Source organism: Hyperolius riggenbachi, chromosome 4 (genome assembly GCF_040937935.1).
Source record: "Hyperolius riggenbachi isolate aHypRig1 chromosome 4, aHypRig1.pri, whole genome shotgun sequence".
Classification (NCBI taxonomy): domain Eukaryota; kingdom Metazoa; phylum Chordata; class Amphibia; order Anura; family Hyperoliidae; genus Hyperolius; species Hyperolius riggenbachi.
Genome location: NC_090649.1, coordinates 386,414,552 through 386,436,642, shown reverse-complemented (window position 1 = coordinate 386,436,642; position 22,091 = coordinate 386,414,552). Strand labels below are relative to the sequence as shown.

The 22,091-nt window shown below is 42.1% G+C and overlaps 1 protein-coding gene across 2 annotated transcripts in view; it reads right to left on the bottom strand.

The window, feature by feature from the left end:
• The window catches only part of CRIM1 (cysteine rich transmembrane BMP regulator 1), a 982,593-nt gene that overhangs the window by 170,571 nt on the left and 789,931 nt on the right, over positions 1–22,091 (bottom strand). For both annotated transcript variants that reach the window (XM_068232129.1, XM_068232130.1), the window contains exon 9: positions 16,230–16,386. In XM_068232129.1, the coding sequence (XP_068088230.1) occupies positions 16,230–16,386 (157 nt within the window). The remainder of the gene's footprint in view (positions 1–16,229; positions 16,387–22,091) is intronic.

The following is a 22,091-nucleotide window of genomic DNA, read 5'->3' as shown; positions in this document are numbered from 1 at the left end:
AATTAAAAGGCCAAATTATGCATTAAAGACATCTATTTTATGAGAAAAGTGCAAATTAACTCCCTTTTAAAATGTACCTTAGTAACAAATCAAAATGTAACAAGAACATATTTCTAACAAAATGAGCAAGAAACAACTATTTAGTTTATAATAGAAAATAATCCTTTCGCAGCATGAAATTACCTGGCGGCAAGGGAATTAATTACCGTTCGATGGCCCGTTCTGAAGTGAATAATTCATTAATTGCTTAAATATAATAATCAACTTTTCACCAACCTTCAAGAAGTATTACTGATGCAGCTGCACACAAGCATGCAAATTGCTTCATGAGGATTTGGGATGATTACAGTAAGTCATGGAAGGGTAATGTATTCACAGGGAGCATTTGTAATGCTTTATATGTCATAGGCAGGAATCCACAATCCGCAGCAGTCAATGGGAATACACTCAGCTGACTGCCCACTGCAGCGAAGACGTCTCCTCCTGTGTAGTTTTATTACAGAGTATCTAAAGCAGGTCAGGGGCAGTGTTTGTATGTGCATTTAATACAACTTTAGTTTAAAAGAAATGTGCATAAATGCTATGTTAAAGTGGACCTGAACTCTTGCACAGGACAGAAGGAAAGCATACTGGTAGATATGCATCCTATATGTATTTAGAGAGTTTAGCCTAATTCCCCCTCATCTTTGACTAATCACCACTGTAATTTGACCATTCAGCTGTGTCTGCTCAGGAATATCCTCTGCCACAGCAGAACTACTAATTTGTAAACACAGGATGTTAACCCTAGGTCTGCTTTCACGATAGCATGAAGTAAACACACTGTATTTATTGCAGGATTCGTATCAGCTGTAACAAAGGAATAGTTTACATTAAAGGTCATTATGCTGTTGTGTATCTTTTAGAGCAGAAAGGAAGTTCCGAGTTTAGGTCCGCTTTAGGGAACAATTTGTTTTAAATAAAAACAAAAACTGAGAAGACACTTACACCTATAAAGCCAACTACTACTTCTTTACTCAAGCCCTAATTTGGGAATTTTATTCCTGTATTTATTAGTGATGTATTGGATATTTCAATTCATTTAATATTTTGTAAAAAAATATGTATTTTTGGGCACAAAAATTAAAAAAACAACTGGTATATCAGTTCACTGCTGGTGAGCTCCTACTAAAAGGAATCCAGTTGTGGCGACCATTGATTGTCCACCTAGTTAGAACTCAGCCTGCTATAATGACTTCAGTAGCAGCTGGAAGAGATCACCACTGATGAACTAGTGCACTATTTTACTGTACTTTTTTATTTAAAAAAATAAGTGTATTTGCATAAAATGTTATGTGTGCTAAAAATATAAAACACATTGCAAATAAACTTATTCAGAAAAAAGGATCCCTGAACCTTAGCTTTAGATCATGAAGGTCCCAGTGACAGGACGTGACAGCTGCCCATTTTTGGAAGTCCCTATACTTGCTCCCTGTACCCCTCATAAATATATTTAAACTACTCTGCCTTTTGAAGCATCATATAAATGCTGTACAGTGATAGTAATTCATGTATCTTTAACCACTTGCCGACCGCACGCTTATACCGTGCGTCGGCAAAGTGGCAGCTGCAGGACCAGCGACGCAGTACTGCGTCGCCAGCTGCAGGCTGATTAATCAGGAAGCAGCCGCTCGTGCGAGCGGCTGCTTCCTGTCAAATCACGGCGGGGGGCTCCGTGAATAGCCTGCGGGCCGCCGATGGCGGCTCGCAAGCTAAATGTAAACACAAGCGGAAATAATCCGCTTTGTTTACATTTGTACGGCGCTGCTGCGCAGCAGCGCCGTAAGGCAGATCGGCGATCCCCGGCCAATCAGCGGCCGGGGATTGCCGCCATGTGACAGGGGACGTCCTGTCACTGGCTGCACAGGACGGATAGCGTCCTGTGCAGCCCAGATCTCCCGGGGGAGAAGGTAGGAGAGGGAGGGGGGAGAATGTCGCCGCGGAGGGGGGCTTTGAGGTGCCCCCCCCGCAAAATGCCTGCAAGTAGGAGCGATCAGACCCCCCCTGCACATCATCCCCATAGGGGGGAAAAAAGGGGGGCGATCTGATCGCTCTGTGTGGCCGCGGATCTGTGCTGGGGGCTGCAGAGCCCACCCAGCACAGATCCAAACAAACAGCGCTGGTCCTTAAGGGGGGGTAAAGGGTGGGTCCTCAAGTGGTTAAAATGCATTACTGTTGCTTCATTGATGTATAAATGGATTTGTATGTGTAATTGTTAAGGCGTCAATAAACCTCTTGTTTCTTAAAGAAAAAAAAACCTACTCTGTCTGGCATTCAAATCCATCCACCATACCTGCCCCCTCATGCACCTCAGATCTCAGCAAGAGAATTCTTATCCAACATTCTAAGGATGTCCACCCCTTGCATCAGTTGCTCACTTGTGAGGCTCTAGACCAGGGCTGCCCAATATGTCGATCGCGATCTACCGGTAGATCGCGACCGCCTGTAGAGTAGATCGCGGCCGCCTGGCCGCGTCTTGTCTAATTCTGCAGCTGCGGCTGTCAGATTTTGCTGCCAAGGCAGCATCAGTGAGGAGAGAGGAGAAGGGAGAGGCGCGGCTGAAGGGGAGGCGTGGCTGAAGGAGAAATGAGCAAATGAGGATACAGCATCTCCTCCCCTCCAGGCTGAGAGAAATGTACAGCGTCTCCTCCCCTCCAGGCCACTTGTCTTGCGCAGAGTCTCTTCCTGGATTGCCGGTCTGTAGAGAGAGTTCCCGGCTAGCAGAGAGCAGAGAAAGCACCTCCTTAGGTCAGTAGTGCTGCTCGCAGTGCCATATTTCTATGAGTCCTGCCTCTGCTGCTTGCAGCTGTCAGCCTATTGCAAAGCACGCATCTTCCAGCTGTCAGCAATGCCTCTGTAATAACCTGGTCACCCTTCCAGGAAAACAGCATCGGGTCACAGGAGGGATGGGAGAAGGGGGAAGCCGTTATCCAGGCAAAGGCATGGGGGGTTGGTGAGTAATTAGGTGTGATGCAGGGAAGGAGAGTGTGATTTTCGGCTGAAACTAGAGCAGAGCTACTGTAAACAATTATCCTGTAAATAGCACAGGGACTCTATTCTAAAGTGCAAATGAATTGTTTTATATTTATAACGGGTTGGGAGCTGCTCAGATGCTGGTAAAATGGTAGCAGCAGTTCTGTGAGTGTCTACTGGAGGTTAACTTCCTGCTGTATAGCCTGAATCTGGGACAGGCAGGAATTACTTTTTCTCTGTCCAGAACCATGCCTATCTATGCTGGGATATGGTGTGTGTGTGTGTGTGTGTGTGTGGGCGGTGGCTACGAGACACTGTATGTGGGGGGGGTGAGGTAGATCTCGAGGGCTCGGCGGTTTTTAAAGTAGCTCGCGAACCGAAAAAGTGTGGGCACCAGCGCTCTAGACTAACCCCCCACCACCACCCTCTTCCCACCTCCTAGACTCTAAGCCTATTTGGCATGACCTCTTCCCATGTGCTCTTCTCCAACCCCATATGGACTCAATGACTTGTCAGCTATATTTATTTCTACATTGTTACATCCCTATTGTTGTACCATTGCTGAATGCTGTACAGTTCCTGTGTAACACTGTTTAATGTTGTATTGTCTCCTCTGTCTAGGTTACAGGACTGTGCAATGTCCTTGTGTAACAATGTTTAACCTCCCTGGTGATAATTATTTCCGGATTTTAGGGTCTTTTTGGAACGTTTCAGACTCTAAAACCAGGGAAAAAAATCATGCCGCCAAAAAGCCAGCAGCATCCCCAGCACTCCCTCACCTCCCTGGAATCCAGCGCTGCAATTTTACCTCCATCCTCTGGGTGCCGCTGTAACTCTGTAGTGAGATCATTGACGGCAAACTCACCAGAGTGATTCAGAACCTCCGTGGAGAGGAATAAGAATGGCTGGCTGCATTTGGATCCCCCAGGAGGTGAGTAAAAACGCCTGCTGCGCGCCATTGCTCTGCGTTGAGCTCCCGGCGGCTAGCCTGAGCTTAGCTCGGGGTTGCTGCTAGGGAGGTTAATGTTGTAATGTCTCCCCTATCTAGTTTACAGCGCTGTCTAATATGTTAGCTCTTTATAAATAAAGCATAGTAATAATAATAATAATTATACAACCTCCTAGATGGAAGCAGAGACAGCAGTAAAAAAGCAGTGAAAACCCAAAAGTCTAATTCCTTTCCAAACATTTTTTTTCCTAGGGTTGGCCATTTGGTCCTCCCTAACATTAACCTGAATGGGTGAAGATATGAATGGACTGTTTAAATTATGGGTGTCAAACTCAATACTGTAAGGAGCCAAAATCTAAAACATAGTTGAAGTCGTGGGCCAAATTGTTTATTAAGATTTATTATTATATATTAAAAATGTTCAAATACAGTTTCATAACTACAGCAACTGTGGGGGTGCCTGGCTCCCTGCTCCTCCACATTCTGCAAAGTAGCACAGTGGATCAGTTTAACCACTTCACCTCCCTTGCTACGCTTATCTACTCCCCACAAAACTTTACTTGAAGCTCAGGGGAGTAGATAGGCGTACTTGTAGTAAACAGTGTGCTGTATGCCCAATAAGCTATCTGATTATGTATAAAGGGTATCATTTTAACCGTGACAAGTGAGAGAATAGATTTTGTGTTGTTTGACAACTGAGGGCTAAGTCATGTGATTTTTTTTACCGGAAAACTGAATGAAAAGCAATAAAACTGTTATTTTCATGTACTCTATACCCCTAAATAAATACTTGTAAAAAAAAAAGAAAGTGACAGTATTGAAAAGAGAATACATAGCTATCCTAGGGACTTCGCTTTTAAAATATGTATGCCATGAGAGTGTATTACTGTTAATCATGAAGATAAGGGCTTTTAATTACTGATAGAGTACAATGAGAAAACATAAACACAAACCAGAAACTAATATAGTATCGCCATACATTGTACTAGGAACATTATTTAAATGTTGAGATAACCAGGACAAATTAGCAAATACAATGTGTGGGTTTTACCTATGGTAACATTGTTTATTTGAAAACTATAGTGCATGGAAATGGAGAAATAGTGTATTTTTTCTTTTTTTTTCTCATTTTTCCCTTTAAAATGCACAGATAATAGCATAATTACTAAAAGCAAATATTACCCTCACAAAGCATAATTTGTGGCAAAAAAAACAAAATATAGATCATTTACATCTGAGTAGCAATAAAGTTATTGGTAAATGAATGGGAGGAGCGCTGAAATGTGAAAATTGCTCTGGTTTTTAAGCAAAAAACCCTGTGGTGCTGAAGTGGTTAATATTTACTTACTCCAGGGATGCTTTGGGTCTCCTCTGATCTTCCTGGCAGCTACATGCTCTATGTGGCTTAACTATGGCTTTGAATGCATGTCACGTGATCAGAAGTGTGAGGTATGGAAGTACAGAGCACACAGCTGCTGGGAAGAACAGAAGAGACACGACAGCGCTTGGGCAGATAAATATTACACTGCGCCGCTACTCTGCTATGTTGGGATAGGGTGTCAGGGAGGAAAGTGTGTGAAGATGTGTTTTTTATTAGTCACATGGGGCGTTCAATTTGGATCCAAGGAGTTGGGGGTTGTTGCAGGAGGTTGTTGCTGCACCCAGTTTTAAACTGACAATGTCTCAACCAGAAACACGGCCATCCTCTGGATGGGAAGGCAATGTGCTTTTGTTCTTTTACTGCTGACAATGATGCATATTTGAAGTTCTCAAGGGCCACATAAGATGGCAAGGAGGGTCGCATTCTGCCGGTGGGCCTTGAGTTTGAAGCCAGTTATTTAAATAATGAAAATTGCTTTTTTTTTTCTTTAGAAAACCGAAACAAAGAAGACAATCTCTGTTCTGCTGTTGCTGCCCCCCATTAGTATGTACTGCACATCCGTCAGCAACATGGACAGAAAGAGGCGCCGGCTGGGTAATCTGAGTCGCTGCAGAGCAACACTACACCGCTCTGCTGCAATACCCCCACATTACCAATTGATATCCTGTGCTATCCCTGTGTGTCTATGCAAGGGCTTCATACATGTTTTAAACATGCCAAAACTGCTTTCTGTGTTTCATTAAAAACAAGATTCACAAAACAGGAGAATTCAGCTCGCGGTGCCAGGTCACCAGTTTAAAAAGAACAGAAACGGGCTTGCTAGCTAAACTGAAAAATAGCTCAAACGTTTCATTAATAATTTACTCTCTCCAAACAAAAATACACTGGCTATAAAGCTCAGCTGAAGAAAAAGTGTTTTAAAACCCCTTTCCCAAAGTTTCTCTTCTGCTTCAACCAATCTCGTGAAATTAAATTACTTGGCTTGGAGAAAGGCTGATTTCGGCAGTACTTGCAGGAGAATTACATGACCCAGACTGGGTAGCAGGCACTCAATAGCTGGGAGAATATATTGTATCAGCCAGCAGTCATAATGCTCTCCAGTATAATGATATCTAATGGTACCCTATTTTCTCCAGTGCCTTTATGTCTACCAGCCTGCCGAGAGCCAGCTTTATACAGTAGGTACATTGCTGGAAGGATTATTCCTCAATTACATATCCATATCACGTTTGCCTTGTGCTTAGAATATGATTCCCACTCCTTGCCTCCCCTGCCTGTTCTAGACAACTTATCATATGCAGATAAAAATGGCAGATTATGAGCTGAGCAAAACCGCAGATTTACGTAGATCTTTATATATCGTTAGCACAGCAGCAATGCGGTTTAAATGAGTCCTATTGTTTGCAGGCCTGTCTAGGCTAGCAATATATCTGCCTCTTTCTGCAATGCTGGGCAAGCACTTGACTGATACTGCCAGTATTTGCTTCTCTTATCTATTCAGCTCAATCTCCTGCTTTGGTAATGACCCCGCTAGTGAGGCAGAAACTCAATTATTTTGTTATTTTCCAAGAATTTAAATACACACTTTTACAGCCAAATCACCTTGCACAGAAATCTCTCATCTGAACAAACCATTAAGGGTGTTTAAAGAGATAAGTAAAGTGCAGGTCAGCAACTAAATGTTGGAATGCCTCTACCATCTCCCACAATGCCCAGGCACAAGCTGATTGGCCATCTCCGAGTCTGCATCCGTCAAAAAGGAGAGGTAGCTATGGTTGCCAAAACTTTTCAGACTTGGAAAACTCATTATGAAAATGCGTTTCAGCCATTAGATTATGTCTCCATTCCTTGCAAAGCCTCGAGCGAAGAAAAAGTCAAGAATAGACAAAGTAAGCATTCCTGAGCCCTGCAGTACATTCCCTTTGCTCGCATAAAACCCAAATACACCTTTCACAGCCTCCTTTGATTAGATTCATTTTAAATCCTTTAAAAAGGTTTTGAATGATTTGATGACATCACCACTCATACAGCACTGCACTATCCTAGCAGCAGAACTCTAGTGAAGGGCTGATAGTGGCTGCAGCACCAACTGCATGTTTGACACAAGACTACACTTCCCATGATCAATGATGATGACCGGTAACTTCTTCTATCCAATAGATAGCACTAAATTCTGATGGCTGACAGCAGTTCCTTGTTGTATAGACAGAATAAAAAGTGGTTCGGTTTCACTCCTAATATAATAATACTTTCAAATAGACAAGAAAACTGGGTTTTTAAAGAACCAGAATTCTCTTATTTATTCTTCATTCATAAATCTCTTGAAATTGCGGACCAGACGTGTGAATACAATACCAGGCCTTCACTTCACATAAAAAGACTGCCTGATACGTGTTTCACGGCCAAAAGCCGCTTCCCATATGTGTACGGGCTGCTGGAGCTCCAGCAGCCCATATACATATGGGATCACCGTTGATTGCAGCCTCTCTTTAAACTTCAGATTGCAGTGCTGGTTACCAAAGGACCACGGATGTTTGTATACGGTGTGCCTCTGAGGAAGCGGCTTTTGGCCGTGAAACACGTGTTTCTTTTTGTGTGAAGTGAAGGCCTGGTGTTGTATCCACACGTCTGGTCCGCAATTTCAAGAGATTTATGCATGAAGAATAAATAAGAGAATACTGGTTCTTTAAAAATCTTGTTTTCTTGTCTGTTTGAAAGTCCCTAGTTGTGCTGGCCAACTTGTTACAACAGATGCACTAGGAAAAAAATGACATACTTCCATTGTCCTAGCACATTATTGGCACACATACTTTTTTAGCAACTTCTGCAAGAAAGCACAAGTGGATAGCAGGCCACCAAAGTGCAACCATATCTTTATCTAACTATACTATATACACGGAAACAACATGTCCACGCCTGCCCATGAAATAAATAGCCTTTGAGTCAATTGTCCAATTACTTTTGACCCCCCTTGAAATGAAGGCAATGTGTAGCTTTAGTTGCCTCACATTTTTATGCAATCATTTTGTTCACTGCGCTGAATTAAAGCTGAAAGTCTGCACTTCAACTGCATATGAGTTGTTGTTTCATTTAAAGTTCATTGTGGCAATGTACAGAGAAGCAATGAAAAACAGCACCGGAGATTTTGGCGCAGCCGGCGCCATCAAAGGCTATAATAGGAATTAAAGCTATATTGTCACTCAAACAGTAATTTGGTCACTGTCAGAAGACAGAGCCCAAATTACTTTAAAACAGCAATAGCTGGCAGCCGAATTACACCTTACATCGTGTCCATGGTGGCCTGGAGGGGGAATAGTAATTAACGCTGCCAGAACGTTTGCAGGAGCAGAATGAGCCGTTTTTCAGCTTTACACTGCACCCAAATTTCTCAGCGGCTTAATTATATGTACGCATGTACAGAACTAAATTAGAAAAAAAGTTGTCTCTGTGCAAATCTTTATGGACCTAACTGTTTATTCCTTTTATTCAGAATGTGTTGTCATTTATTAAGACCTTAAAATAGCCTTACAATAAAAGACTGCTAAGATAGACGCACAATCTCCAACACAGTGGTCTTTAGAAAGCGTTAAATAGAAAGAACCAATCGCAAACTAGTGGGAAAGCACCAGCTATTTCTGATCATACAAAATTATATCCCGTTATTGCCTTTGCACTGTGAGTAATAAACCAGCTTGCAAAGTATGGTATTGTTTGCTACCTATAATTACATTGCGCTGTTTCTTAAAGAATAATCAGCGCTGAGAAGTGTGCTCCTTGTAAAGCAATACAGTAGGTAAACCATTCATTACAGCCAAATTAGAGGTTCACGCTTCCAGTAGGGTAATTTTGATTCCTTTGGTGGATCATATATTGTTTGAACTGAGGAGAAAAAAACAATATTACATGTTCTTCATATAGCCTGTTCAAGCAGTATGGAATTGTGTTTACAACAAATGATGGTGTATTGTGCTATACTCTTACAGTCTTCATCAGAGGTGATTTAGAAGTGTCTGTCAGAGAACCAATTACAACCTATATCCTGGTTATCTACAGAGCGATGTCTGTAGAGCGAAGGAGTTTTCAAAGAGCAGCACAGTCTGGGCCTGATTAATCAGGATAGATGTAAAGGAAACAAAAGTGGAGCATTGCCAACAGCAAATATTAGGTTTCACTTGTGAAATAAAAGAAGTATCTCGATTGGTTACCTTGTGCTTATTTTACACTCTTAAAGAAAACCTGTACTGAAAAAAAGTTCCCCTGGGGGTACTTATCTCAGTAGGGGGAAGCCTCTGGACCCTATCGAGACTTCCCCCGTCCTCCTGTGTCCCACAGTGGTCTCGCTGCAGCCCCCGGAATGCACAGGCGACAAATTCGACAGCCTGTGCAATATTTATCTTTTCGGGCTCCAGCGGAGGCGCTGTTGCGGCTCTTTTGACGGAGATAGGCGAAAATAGCCGATCTCCATCGGGTCCGTTCTACTGCGCAGGCGCAAGAGACTTGCGCCTGCGCAGTAGAGCGTCCCAACGGAGATCGGCTATTTTCGCCTATCTCCGTGGGAAGAGTGGATACTGCGCCTGCGCTTGAGCCAAAAGGTAAATATTTACATCGCCGCCGCTCCGGGAGGATTTTCTCCGCTGTCGTGGGACCGAGGAGGACGGGGGAAGCCTCAATAGGATCTGGAGGCTTCCCCCACCCGAGGTGAGTACCCCCCAGGGGAGTTTTTTCATTACAGATTTTCTTTTAAGTCTGGTTTCCTTTCACATGTCTTAAAGAAAACCTGTAATGAAAAAAAACCCATCTGGTATATACTTACCTCGGGAGGGGGAAGCCTCTGGATCCTAACGAGGCTTCCCTGTCCTCCGGTGCACAGGCAATTTACCTAACGCAATCCTGCGCAGGCGCACTAGCAACTCTTCGTTCGGGCTAAGGCTACTTAGTCTTAACCCGCTACTGCGCCTGTGCTGGATCGCGGTAGGTAAATATTGCACCGCTTGACAAGCTGCTTGTCAAGCTTATCAAGGAGGTTTCGGGGGAGCCAATGCTGGATTCCCCCAAGGAACAGAGGAGGGGGAAGCCTCGTATCCCCCAGAGGGTTTTTTTTCATTACAGAATCTCTTTAAAGGGAACCTGAAGTGAAAGGGATAGGGAAGCCGACATGTTTATTTAATTTTAAATAATGCACATTGCCTCTACTACTTTAAGCTATTGACCCTGAACAAGCATGCAGAGCTGATGTCTGACAAATTTGACAAGCTTAGCTGCATGCTTGTTTTAGGTGTGTGATTTAACCACTTCACCTCGAAGGGTTTTTCCTCTTAAAAAACCAGAGCAATTTTCACCCGTCAGCGCTCCTTCCATTCATTCACCTATAACGTTATTACTACTTATTACAACAAAACAATCTATATCTTGTTTTTTTCACCACTGATTAGGCTTTCTTTGGGGGGTACTTTTTGCTAAGAATTATTTTATTCTAACTCAGTTTTAATGGTAATAATAAGAAAAAAGTAAAATAATTCATTATTTCTCAGTTTTCGGCCATTATGGTTTCAAATTAAAACATGCTACCGTAATTAAAACCCACACATTTTATTTGCCCATTTGTATCGGTTATTGCAACATTTAAAATTTTTTCCTAGTACAATGTATGGCGCCAATATTTTATTTGGAAATAAAGGTGCATATTTTCAGTTTTGCATCTATCCCTAATTACAAGCCCATCATTTATATAGTAATTGTAGTATACAGTTTTTGTATACATATTAAAAAAGTTCAGTCCCGAAGATAACTATTTATGTATTTTTTTAATTTGTAGTTTAAAAAAAAAAAAAAAAAAGGGAACTTTAGAGGAGTGTGGGAGGTCAGGGGTTAATTAAAAAAAAAAAAAAGGTAACTAGGGATCATTAACTGAAAAAAAGGGGATGTAATATTACAATTTGGCCACAAGATGTCCTCAGTGGTGGCTTACCGTACGTTAACGGAAGCACTATGTGCACGGGATTCATTAATGGCAGAGCCGTCTGAATAGACGGCTGCGGCCATTCACAGGGGAACTAAGATCAATGAATGGGATTTGTTTTCCCATTCATTGATCTAGCGGCTAATGATCGGCGGTAATAAGCGACGGTACCGAGCGCAGGGGTGGGTGTGTGTGTGTGGGGGGGGATTGGGTGCGGCGGGAGGGACGTAGTACCTACGCCCCTGCACAGAGTTGTGGCATTTTGCAGGGGCATAATTACTCATCCCGGCAGAGGGGTAGTTGTTAAACCCTACTGACCCGACAGATAAGCAGGACTGCTAGGGAACTGGTATTGTCTAAGAAGAAATAAATATGGCAGCTTCTATGGGTCTTACACATTGGGTTCCTTTTAAGCTAACCACAAAATAGTTGATTATGGCCTAATATACCAAGCCAATCAATCGCCATCTGGCTGGAATTTGATCAGATAGTGGTCCATTGCTACCTAGTTAATACCTATTTAGATATAATAATTCTTATTTGATAATTATTTCCTATGATTATTTCATTAATTATGTAATCGTCAAGTTTTGTCTCTAAACTACAAGGAGAGATAATTAATGTGATGACACAGACAAAGAGTCACAACCACTACATATTGGTAAAGTTGCCGTGCGCAGGTAGTACACAGCAATTTTAGTGTCACTTACATTGACAACATAGCGTGGGTTGCACAATCTTTGTTACCCAGGTAACATGAGCATTGCTAGGGCAATGTGCACTATGCAAGTTGCGTAACATGCGATACCCTTGTGATGCTTGTGTTACCTAGGTAGGTAACCTATTTTAGAGGAATATAGCAGTAAAATCCAAAACTGACAGTGACTAATCGACAAGTAGTGGTCAGCAGTACATCAACATTTAGCTGTATGGACTACTGGCAGCAATATATTGACAATCATTCACTGCATTTTCACCCTTCACTCCTCCTCACTTGTTAAGTGTATTAGCACGCTACAAAAACCCAACATGTTTCGCCCCCTAAAAATGTGGGCTTCATAGGGGGTGAAAGCATGAAAAGTGCTGAAAGTGCAAGTGCAATTATTAACAATCAATCATCCACAGGCTGTATGATATTGGCCAGATATCCATCTGTCCCTCCCATAGGTGGAGCCAACCAACTCATCCTCCCAATAATGTTTCCCATAGGATCCAATGTCTTTACGGGCGGGACTAATACAGTGCGCCACTGTGGATGATTGGTAACAACTTTAGGTGATAAACTGTAGTTCTGGAAGGGATTCATGCGTTTTTAATTGATGCAAGAATATGGATATATGGGCATTGAAAGGGGATGGTCCCCTCTGGGACCCAGGAGAAACACTGATTGGTATTGTTGGTGTTAAGAGGAATACATATCCGGCATTTAATAATAAAAGGAGAAATATAGGGAGCAATCCATTTAGCCTGATGTGTAATTGAAGGGCTCTCTATATGTGATTAAATGCAAATTAATACAGTAGAATCCCTTTGTAGTGATCTCCAATGGACCAGAAAACATAGTTTACTACATCAGAAGTTTATTATATCAGAATTGGTCATACATTGGATATTTATACAGACGTATTTGCTGGGACCCGAGGACTGGGTTTACTAGATCCAGAAGTTTACTATATCTGAGATTACTATAATGAGATTCTACTGTAGTTAATAATTGCACTTTCAGCACCTTTCATGCCTTTACTCCTTAACCTCCCTGGCGGTTTATTTATTTTGCCAGGGAGGCTGCGGGAGGGTTTTTTTTAAATTAAAAAAAAAATATTTCATGCAGCCAACTGAAAGTTGGCTGCATGAAAGCCCACTAGAGGGCGCTCCGGAAGCGTACTTTCGATCGCCTCCGGCAATCGAAAGTAACAAGATAGGCCGCAATGAGCGGCCTATCTTGTTTCGCTTTCCTCGTCGCCATGGCGACGAGCGGAGTGACGTCATGGACGTCAGTCGACGTCCTGACGTCAGAGCCGCCCGATCCAGCCCCTAGCGCCGGCCGGAACTGTTTGTTCCGGCTGCGCTGGGCTCGGGCGGCTGGGGGGACCCTCTTTCGCCGCTGCGGAGCGGCGGCGATCGGGCAGCACACGCGGCTGGCAAAGTGCCGGCTGCGTGTGCTGCTTTTTACAGAATTGAAATCGGCCCAGCAGGGCCTGAGCGGCGACCTCCGGCGGCATACCCCGAGCTCAGCTCGGGATTACCGCCAAGGAGGTTAAAGAGAGTCTGAAGCCAAATTAAAAATGGCTTTTAAGCTTATATTCAGCAGGGGCATGTTTGCCCCTGCTAAAATGCCGATATCCGTGGCATAATGAGGGGTCTTTACCCCACAAATCCCCCTGCTACCTCCGGGGAGCGCTTCCGTGTGAGGCAGGGCTATGAACTGCAGCCCTGCCTCACACGCGTCTATCAGCGGCGGATCTCCGCCTCTCCCCCGCCCCCCTCTCAGTCTGCCTTCGCTGAGAGGGGCGGGGAGAGGCAGAGATCCGCCGCTGATAGACGCGTGTGAGACAGGGCTGAAGCTCATAGCCCTGCCTCACACGGAAGCGCACAGGGGCAGCAAAATTCACGCCCAAGTTGGTCGTGAATTTTGCAGGGTGGATTTGAGAGGTAAAGACCCCTCCTTATGCCACAGGATAGCGGCGTTTTAGCAGGGGCAAACATGCCCCTGCTGAATATAAGCTTAAAAGCCATTTTTAATTTGGCTTCAGACTCTCTTTAAGAAGCCCACATTTTAGGTGAAACACGATGGGATTTTTGTAGGGTGGTAATGCACTAAATAAGCGAGGCGGAGTGAAGGGCAAGCATGCATTGAATGATTGTCAAAACAATATTACTGCCAGTAGCCCTTATAGCTTACCGTGGATGTACCTCTGACCACGGTTTGTCGATATTAACATTAGTCACTGTCACGTTAGCATTTAACGGCTATAATCCTCTAAAATAGCTTTTATTGAATAACCATTAAAAGTTAAGTTTTATTTTAATCCTTATTGAAATTCTCCTCTGGTAAGGTCATAAGGTATTATGAATGCATTGAATGAGGTTTTCACAGTGTATAGCAGTTACCTAGGTAATATGGTTTGCAATACTTGCATTACATAGTTGGCGTAACAGATTGTCCAGCAAGCTCATGGTGAACAACAACTCCTAGGATTGTTTAAGGGGAAAAGAGGACCAAAAAGCCCTCTAACTAAAATGCTATGCAAAACAGAACTTTGCTTTCTTATATCAGAAGGTATTTGCAATTATTCAGGTTGGAGTGGGAATCTGAGGTGTGCCACAGTGCATCACTGCTGAATAGTATCCCTTTGTTTTCCCTGAAAGCTAAAACACACCTCCAGAACCGCTGGAATGCAATGATGCGTCAGCTTGTTAATTGTACTGAGCCAAAATAATGCATACAGACTGTTTCAGACTAGCTGATCCTCATCAGTGCATGCCATGGATGAATGTGGCTGTATGGGGTAGACTTGGATACCCAGAGTTAGATTGTCCAGGAAGCTCATGGTGAACCAAAACTCCCAGAAGTGTGTAAGGGGCTAAAAAGGACCCTCTAACTAAAATGCTATGCAAAAGAGAAATTAGCTTTCTTAAAACAAAAGGTATTTGCTATTATTCAGGTTGGAGAGAGAATCTGAGGTGTCCCAGAGCGCATCACTTCTGAATATGCAAATCATCCCTTTGTTGTCCCTGAAAGCTAAAGAAGAGGTTATGGAGGTGTGTTTAGCACTCAGGGACACCTCAGATTCTCACACTGTTTTAAGAAGGCAAATTTCTGTTTTGTATACTTGGTGTAAGTGATTAAAAATTGCTGTGTGATCCCTGCGCACAGTAATCTTACCAATACTTACTGAATATGGTCCAAAACGAGATACTTGAAAAGACAAGACTGATAAGGAGAGATATTTAACGAAAAACAATTTGTATTGTTCCTTTCACTGTGTTTTTGCTATATTGTGTTCGTTTGCAGAGCCTAATTTCTGGAAAGGTCGCAAAGGCTTGGGCCTTGGGTGGCAGCTAGCCAAGGGGCACCTGGACATAAAAGAGGGATTGCTGCATATGGAAGGGGAGCCACAAGAACATTGGCCTATGGGCTTAAAAACTATCAATCCAGCCTTGTTTGTTTGTCCGTGTCACTTGTTTGTAAAATATTCGTATAGTGCGATGAAAGATGTCGGTGCTATATAAATCTAAAATACAATCATTAACATTTTACCATGCATTTTTTTGCAGATGCCCATGTGAACTATCCCACTGTTTCTATAAACTGTATTGATGCTTAATGTGCTGCCATCCTTCTCCCGGAGACCCAGAGAAAGATGGTGCAGAATTGCTGCACAGCCTTATCCTTCCTATTTTTAAACACCGTCTTGTCATCAAATCGAGAATTATACAGTCTCTTCATTTTGAACTGCAGCTGAAAATAGCGCATTAAAAATAACAGAACACTGTGTGCACCTCCAGATTTTACTCCAAGGTATTTAAATTCAGAATGCAGAGTGTTTAGTGCAGAGAGCAGCGGAACAGGTAGATGATAGATGGTGAGCAGCAAACCATTATGGGATGAGGAAGCATTAGGAAGCACAGCAGTAAAATATATATGTACACAACGGAGCAACTGGGAGCACTTCTGTTACCCCGCTTCCGCAACACAGCACAGGCAGACATGTAACTGTAATAAATGAAGTTGTTCCAGCAAAAATATGCACACACGGAGGTTGCAGACGCTCCTGTCAGACAGCACATTTATTAAAATGCAGTGACTTCCTGCTTCAGAATACTATTTCATGCTGGAGGGCTTCAGGGAGACATAACCCAGAATTTTACGAGTTTTTATGAGACTAACATTTCTTCACCGGTGACAAAGCGCTGAGAATACTTACAGGTAGCCAAACGGACAGTATTTGTCACAGACCACAGGCTTGCATTTCTTGGGCCGCGGCCGGCACTGACAGATCTCGCAGTTGTGGATGTGCGTCTGAAATCCATATGGGCAGTCCAATGCACAGCCTGATATGAGCCCCGTACACAGCTCTTCTCCTGCAAACAAAGGGAAACACTGTTACACTCAAGGAAATCACATGCTAAATCTGATTGTAAACACTTATGTTACTCATAAGTCCCATCTACACCATACAATTTTTTGTCCGATTCGATTCATTGATTCGATTCAATCCTACAGGTCCGATCGGGATTCGATTCAATTCAATTTGCTATTGCAAAACAATGGCAAATTGAATTGTATCGAATCCCAATCGGACATGTCGGATTGAATCGAATCAATGAATCGAATTGAATCGGACAAAAAATTGTATGGTGTAGATGGGGCTATACAAGACAAGACACAGGACATTTATATTGCGCTTTTCTCCTGGTGGACTCAAAGTCCTCAATACACATTTATTTAAAACAACATAACAACAATAATATCCATGTTCTCCAATGATATGCCTAGTTAGGATACATACAAATGAAGGATGTGGGAATAAGGAAAACCGCCATCCAAAACATATCAGGAGCCTCGTTCCCCATCTTTACTGGTCCACAGGAACCAAATGCTTCCCACATCAGTGAAGCTAACCCAACTGGTTTGTCTTGTAAGACGTTATCAAAGCCGAAACACAATCAAGTGAAAAGCACACAACAGATTAGCCCTTGATAACATCTTACAAGACAAAACCAGTTGGGTCAGCTTCCCTGATAAGTGAGAAGCATTTGGTTCTTTCGGACCAGTGTAGATGGAGAACGAGGCACCTGATATTTCTTATTCCCACATGCTTACTTTGTATGTATCTTTACGAGGCATACCATTGGAGAATATGAGTATTATTGTTTTTGTTTTAGATATATGTGTATTGAGGATAAGGCTCCAGTTGAACCTCATTAATTACATGTGTCACCATGCACTGAAAAGGACAGAACAGCACTGATCCTTCTTCATGAGTCATCTCTGACCAGAGAGACTTAGGATCCTTTTTGACCAATTGACTTTGCAGGTCATTTCATCCAGTAAGTGGCACATCAAAGTGGGGTGAGGTGGCAGGATAGTTCTGGAACTGGACTGAAAAGTTTGGGGTACACTGACTTTTTACAAAGCAGCAGTATATGTATATAAGCCATCTGTTGGATGTAGAAGAGAGATCTATTTACTTAGCTGCTATTTTGGGGACTTTATATTCATATAGTGGACCTTTATTGGTTGGAACATATTGAAACATACAATGAAAAATGGAAGAGATAGTGTGCAACAGATGCCTGTCAACTGTATAACGAGCAATGATATGACTGATCAGTTGCTTTGTTGATTTGTTGCTTTGAGTTATTTAAGAAGCAGTTGTTTCCATGGTCTGGGTCAGGCATTAACTTATTCTGTATTATTGTTTTCTTATTTCTGTAAGTCTTTCCTCATGTTTATAAGACTTATTAGCTTTAACCACTTGACCACCAGTGCAATTTTCACCTTTCAGCGCTCCTTCCATTCATTCGTCTATAACTTTATCATTTCTTATCACAATGAACTGATCTATATCTTGTTTTTTCCGCCACCAATTAGGCTTACTTTGGGTGGTACATTTTGCTAAGAGCTACTTTACTGTAAATGCATTTTAACAGGAAAAATAAGAAAAAACGGAAAAAATTCATTATTTCTCAGTTTTCGGCCATTATATTTTAAAATAATACATGCCTCCATAATTAAAACCCACGTATTGTATTTGCCCATTTGTTCCGGTTATTACACCGTTTGGCGCCAATATTATTATTTGGAAATAAAGGTGCATTTTTTCAGTTTTGCGTCCATTCCTAATTACAAGCCCATAGTTTATAAAGTAACAGTGTTATACCCTCTTGACATAAATATTTAAAGAGTTCAGTCCCAAAGGTAACTGTTTATGTATATTTTTTTTTTTATTGTAATTTTTTTTTCTTATTACAAAAAATAAAATAAAAATTAAGGTAATGAGTTAATTTATAATTTAAAACTAGGTATTTAATTATGAAAAATGTTTTTGGATGTAGTTTTACTATTTGGCCACAAGATGGCCACAGTAATTTTTTGTTCATGTGACCTGTAAGCGTTGATCATTGCTGGGGGGCTGAGATCAATGAACGGCAACATTTTTTCCCGTTCATTGATCTCCGGGCGAGCGGGCGGCGGCATGCACGAGCGCGGGAGCACGAGCGGGAGCGCGGACAGCGGCCCCTGGTGGTGAAGTGGTTAAAGGACACCTGAGGCAAAAATAAAGGAATTAAATATACAATTGTATCTATCTTTCTTCTCCTAAAAATGACTTTTTAAGATATTCCACAGTTTTATTGTATGTTTAAATCTACTTTTTATGTTTTAACTGTTTTATTGTTTTTGCTCAATGACACATTCATTGAAGTATGCCAGAGCTAAAATATCTGAGCTATTGATCCTTGTCATCTCTTTCCTGCTCTCAGAGGCCATTTTCTGCTAGGAAAGTATTTTATAGTTGTAATTTCTTATCAGTGAGGGTCACACTGTAGTCACTTCCTGTCTGAGTCAGGACTGAGTCAGCCACTTACATACCTGATGTTTAACTCTTTCAAGCAGAGAAAGAAAAAAATGAACACAGCATAGTTATCTGTGTGCCTGGCACTGTGCATACACATGTCTATCTCATCATGTCACATGTCACCTCGTGAATCCTTTAAACATAAACAGAAAGACTGAATAATAAGCCCAAGCATAACTGTATGAAACATGTTTTATCAAACCAGATATATGTCTAATAGGTTTACGCGTTGTTTTTTTATTTAATACCACTGCTATTGAATTTTCTGAAATAATCTAAGAAATATTGAAGCAGAAATGTGCAGAATGTAGTGGATTTTGTAAAGACAATGATGCTCTGGGCTTCCTCTTGGAGCCAATGACTGAGTGCTGATAACATGGAGGTCGGTTTAATAAGCTTGCAGAAGACTTGAGAATGCTGGGAAACTAGAACTGGATTTTATATAACGTATTTGTCATTAGCAAGCAAGAGTTTGAACCCTCATTTGGTACATATTAGAACACAGTGGGATTGTTGACAAGGCAGTGTTCAAAAAGTATCAAATCAAGCCTGTAGCCTCTAGTAAACCATTTAGTGAGTTTATGAACTGTGCAAGCAAAACAGAACAGGCGCATCCTCCCACAACTATTTTACTCCAAGCCAAACAGTATGTACCAGTACATGGGTGTTCTCTTGTTTACTACAGAAGATCCTGATAGCAGAGGAGGTCTGGAACTGCACATGTGCTCTGTGCTGTGAGAATGATTGGCAATGGGCCTTCAGTTATACGGGCTATGGCCTAAGGTTAGAAGCCTGATGAGGTTTTCCAATCATTAGCTATAGAGAGTATACGTTTATGTATCTAGCTTTATTATGTATCTCAGCACTCTGATACTAGAGGATTTGGAAATGCATTGCACTTGGATCTGAGGCAAGTCATGGCTTTAATCACAGTATGGTTAAGGTAACGTTACAACTATCTACTTTATATGGCTTATTTTGTGACTTGTCAAATGTTACTGCTTATCATCATGTGCACGTGGCATTTAGTTCTCAGAAATGTTGCCACTACTGGCTGGAAACAGAGCAATACAGAGCTACAGGCAGGCCTATACGCCCAAATGTTTTAATTAACTGAGAGTAAAAACTGTACAATATTTCCCCCAAAGCCACTGCTGTACTTGGTTCTCAAGCTAATGTCTTTCCCACACAGATTTACTCCGTTTGTACAAGCAGGCCAGTGACAGATATCTTTAGTATAATTCTGAGTCAGGTTTTCCTGGATATGTGGAGCATTTTCAGGAAACCGTATCATTTCTGTGATGCCGATAAATGGACTAGCTTGTCAGTAATGCAGCATCTTAGCTCTTGCAGATAACAGTGCTGGTAAGACTGTCTGCAAAGTAAGCTTAGTGCCCATTACTGACGCAAGTACAGCCTGATAAACTCTAATCTCACTTGCTTTATTTGGGCTTTAGCTATTATGAATTTTAAAGGGAACTTAAAGAGAAGTCAGTGAGAAATGGAGGCCGATACATTTATTTCCTTTTAAACAATGCAAATTATAGCCATAGACCCCGAACAAGCATGCAGATCAGATGTTCTAACTATCTGCAGCTAGACAAATCAGCAGGACAGTCTGTCAACTAGTACTAATTAAAAGGAAATAAATATGGTAGCTTGCCTAATCCTCTCTCTTCAGGTTCCTTTTAAACTGTTGGGAGATCTCCATAAATGATCAAAGTGTACTAAAATAACTATAAATACTCTCTACTGAAAGTAACGGGTGAAGAGGTGCCCAATGGTAATAAAATACATTAAAATCAAATAAAATAGAGGTGGCTTTCCTCTCAAATGGCGCTCCAAGCTTTTAGCTATACAAACCCTGACACTTGCCTGAGGAAGTGGGCTTGCACCTACAAAGCGCACTGCCTGCGCTATTAATACAAAACTACTTTGCCCTGCTTTTCTAGAGTCATTTAAGACTGAAGCAACCTCTATTTTTTTTATTTTATTTGATTCTAACATGTCTGTAATGATCTGCGGGCGATTTCCAGTCAGCGCACACCACGTGCGCTGAATAGAAGGAAATCGTCACAGTCACAGAAGCAAAGTACCCAGTATGGATTTGTAGAGGAGAATTCCAACCAGCAGATGGAGCTGTGGAGTACAGAGGGATAAGCCCTCTGTACAGCCCCAGATGCCAGATTGAAATTGTACGATAAGCAAGACTGGGCAACAAAGTAGCAACTCAGAAGAAAGCAAGAACAGAGACAGACTATGTGAATGTCTACCAATCTAATCGCCACCCAGTGACGGTAGACATATCAAATCAGAACAGACCAGAGTAAGAAAGCTAATCGCAAGAGAGGCGATTGCTATCAGCAACACAAAACTGAGCAAAGACAGAGCGTGAACTGAGTAAGGAAGACACAGCAAATCACCACAATCTGAACGCCAAGGAAAATAACAAATTAACTAGCTAAACGCGTCCCCGCACGATATGCGCAACAGAGACAAGCACGTTAACGGTATGGCCACCGCAAGTTAAGCGCAACAGTGACAAAACGTACCAACCCTGACTAACGAGTGAACACGGACAATGAAAACAAACAAATCATGCGAACGCTTGCTAATCGGTTGGCTCACACCAGACCACAGCAAGCGTTCGTTCCAGACAAGACAGACAGAAGGAGTAACCAGTAGCAACCGCAGCTAAGGTTATATTCCAAGATTCAGACAAGGGAGATCCACCGCCTCTACCGTTAGGGCGAATGCGATCTAAGAGCAGGACAGAACGATTCACTGTCAGCCACCGCTGGCGACAGTACAATCGCACGGACAAGACAAGACAGAATAGGCAGTACAAATAAAACACAAACCTGACTGCACTAATAGGAGTGCAAGGAGCACTCCCCAAGAATTAACTACACTACACTATAATATAGTAACAAAGATGCTGAGGCTCTAAGGTAAGTTTCCCTAATCAGGAACTATGTCGAGCCAGGAATTCTGGGAGGAAGCGACATTTATACTAGAAACCTTCAAAGGAAGCAGACAAGCAGATTTGCAAGATAAGTGGATGCAAATCAGTCAGGCTAGCAAACTTACAGAAAGGCCTCTTTTCCCTGGACTGAACTATGCATAGGAAACAAAATTGTCCAGGCAATCAAGGCCAGCAGAGCGGATTCTGACAATGTCATTACCATTGGGCACCTCTTCACCCCT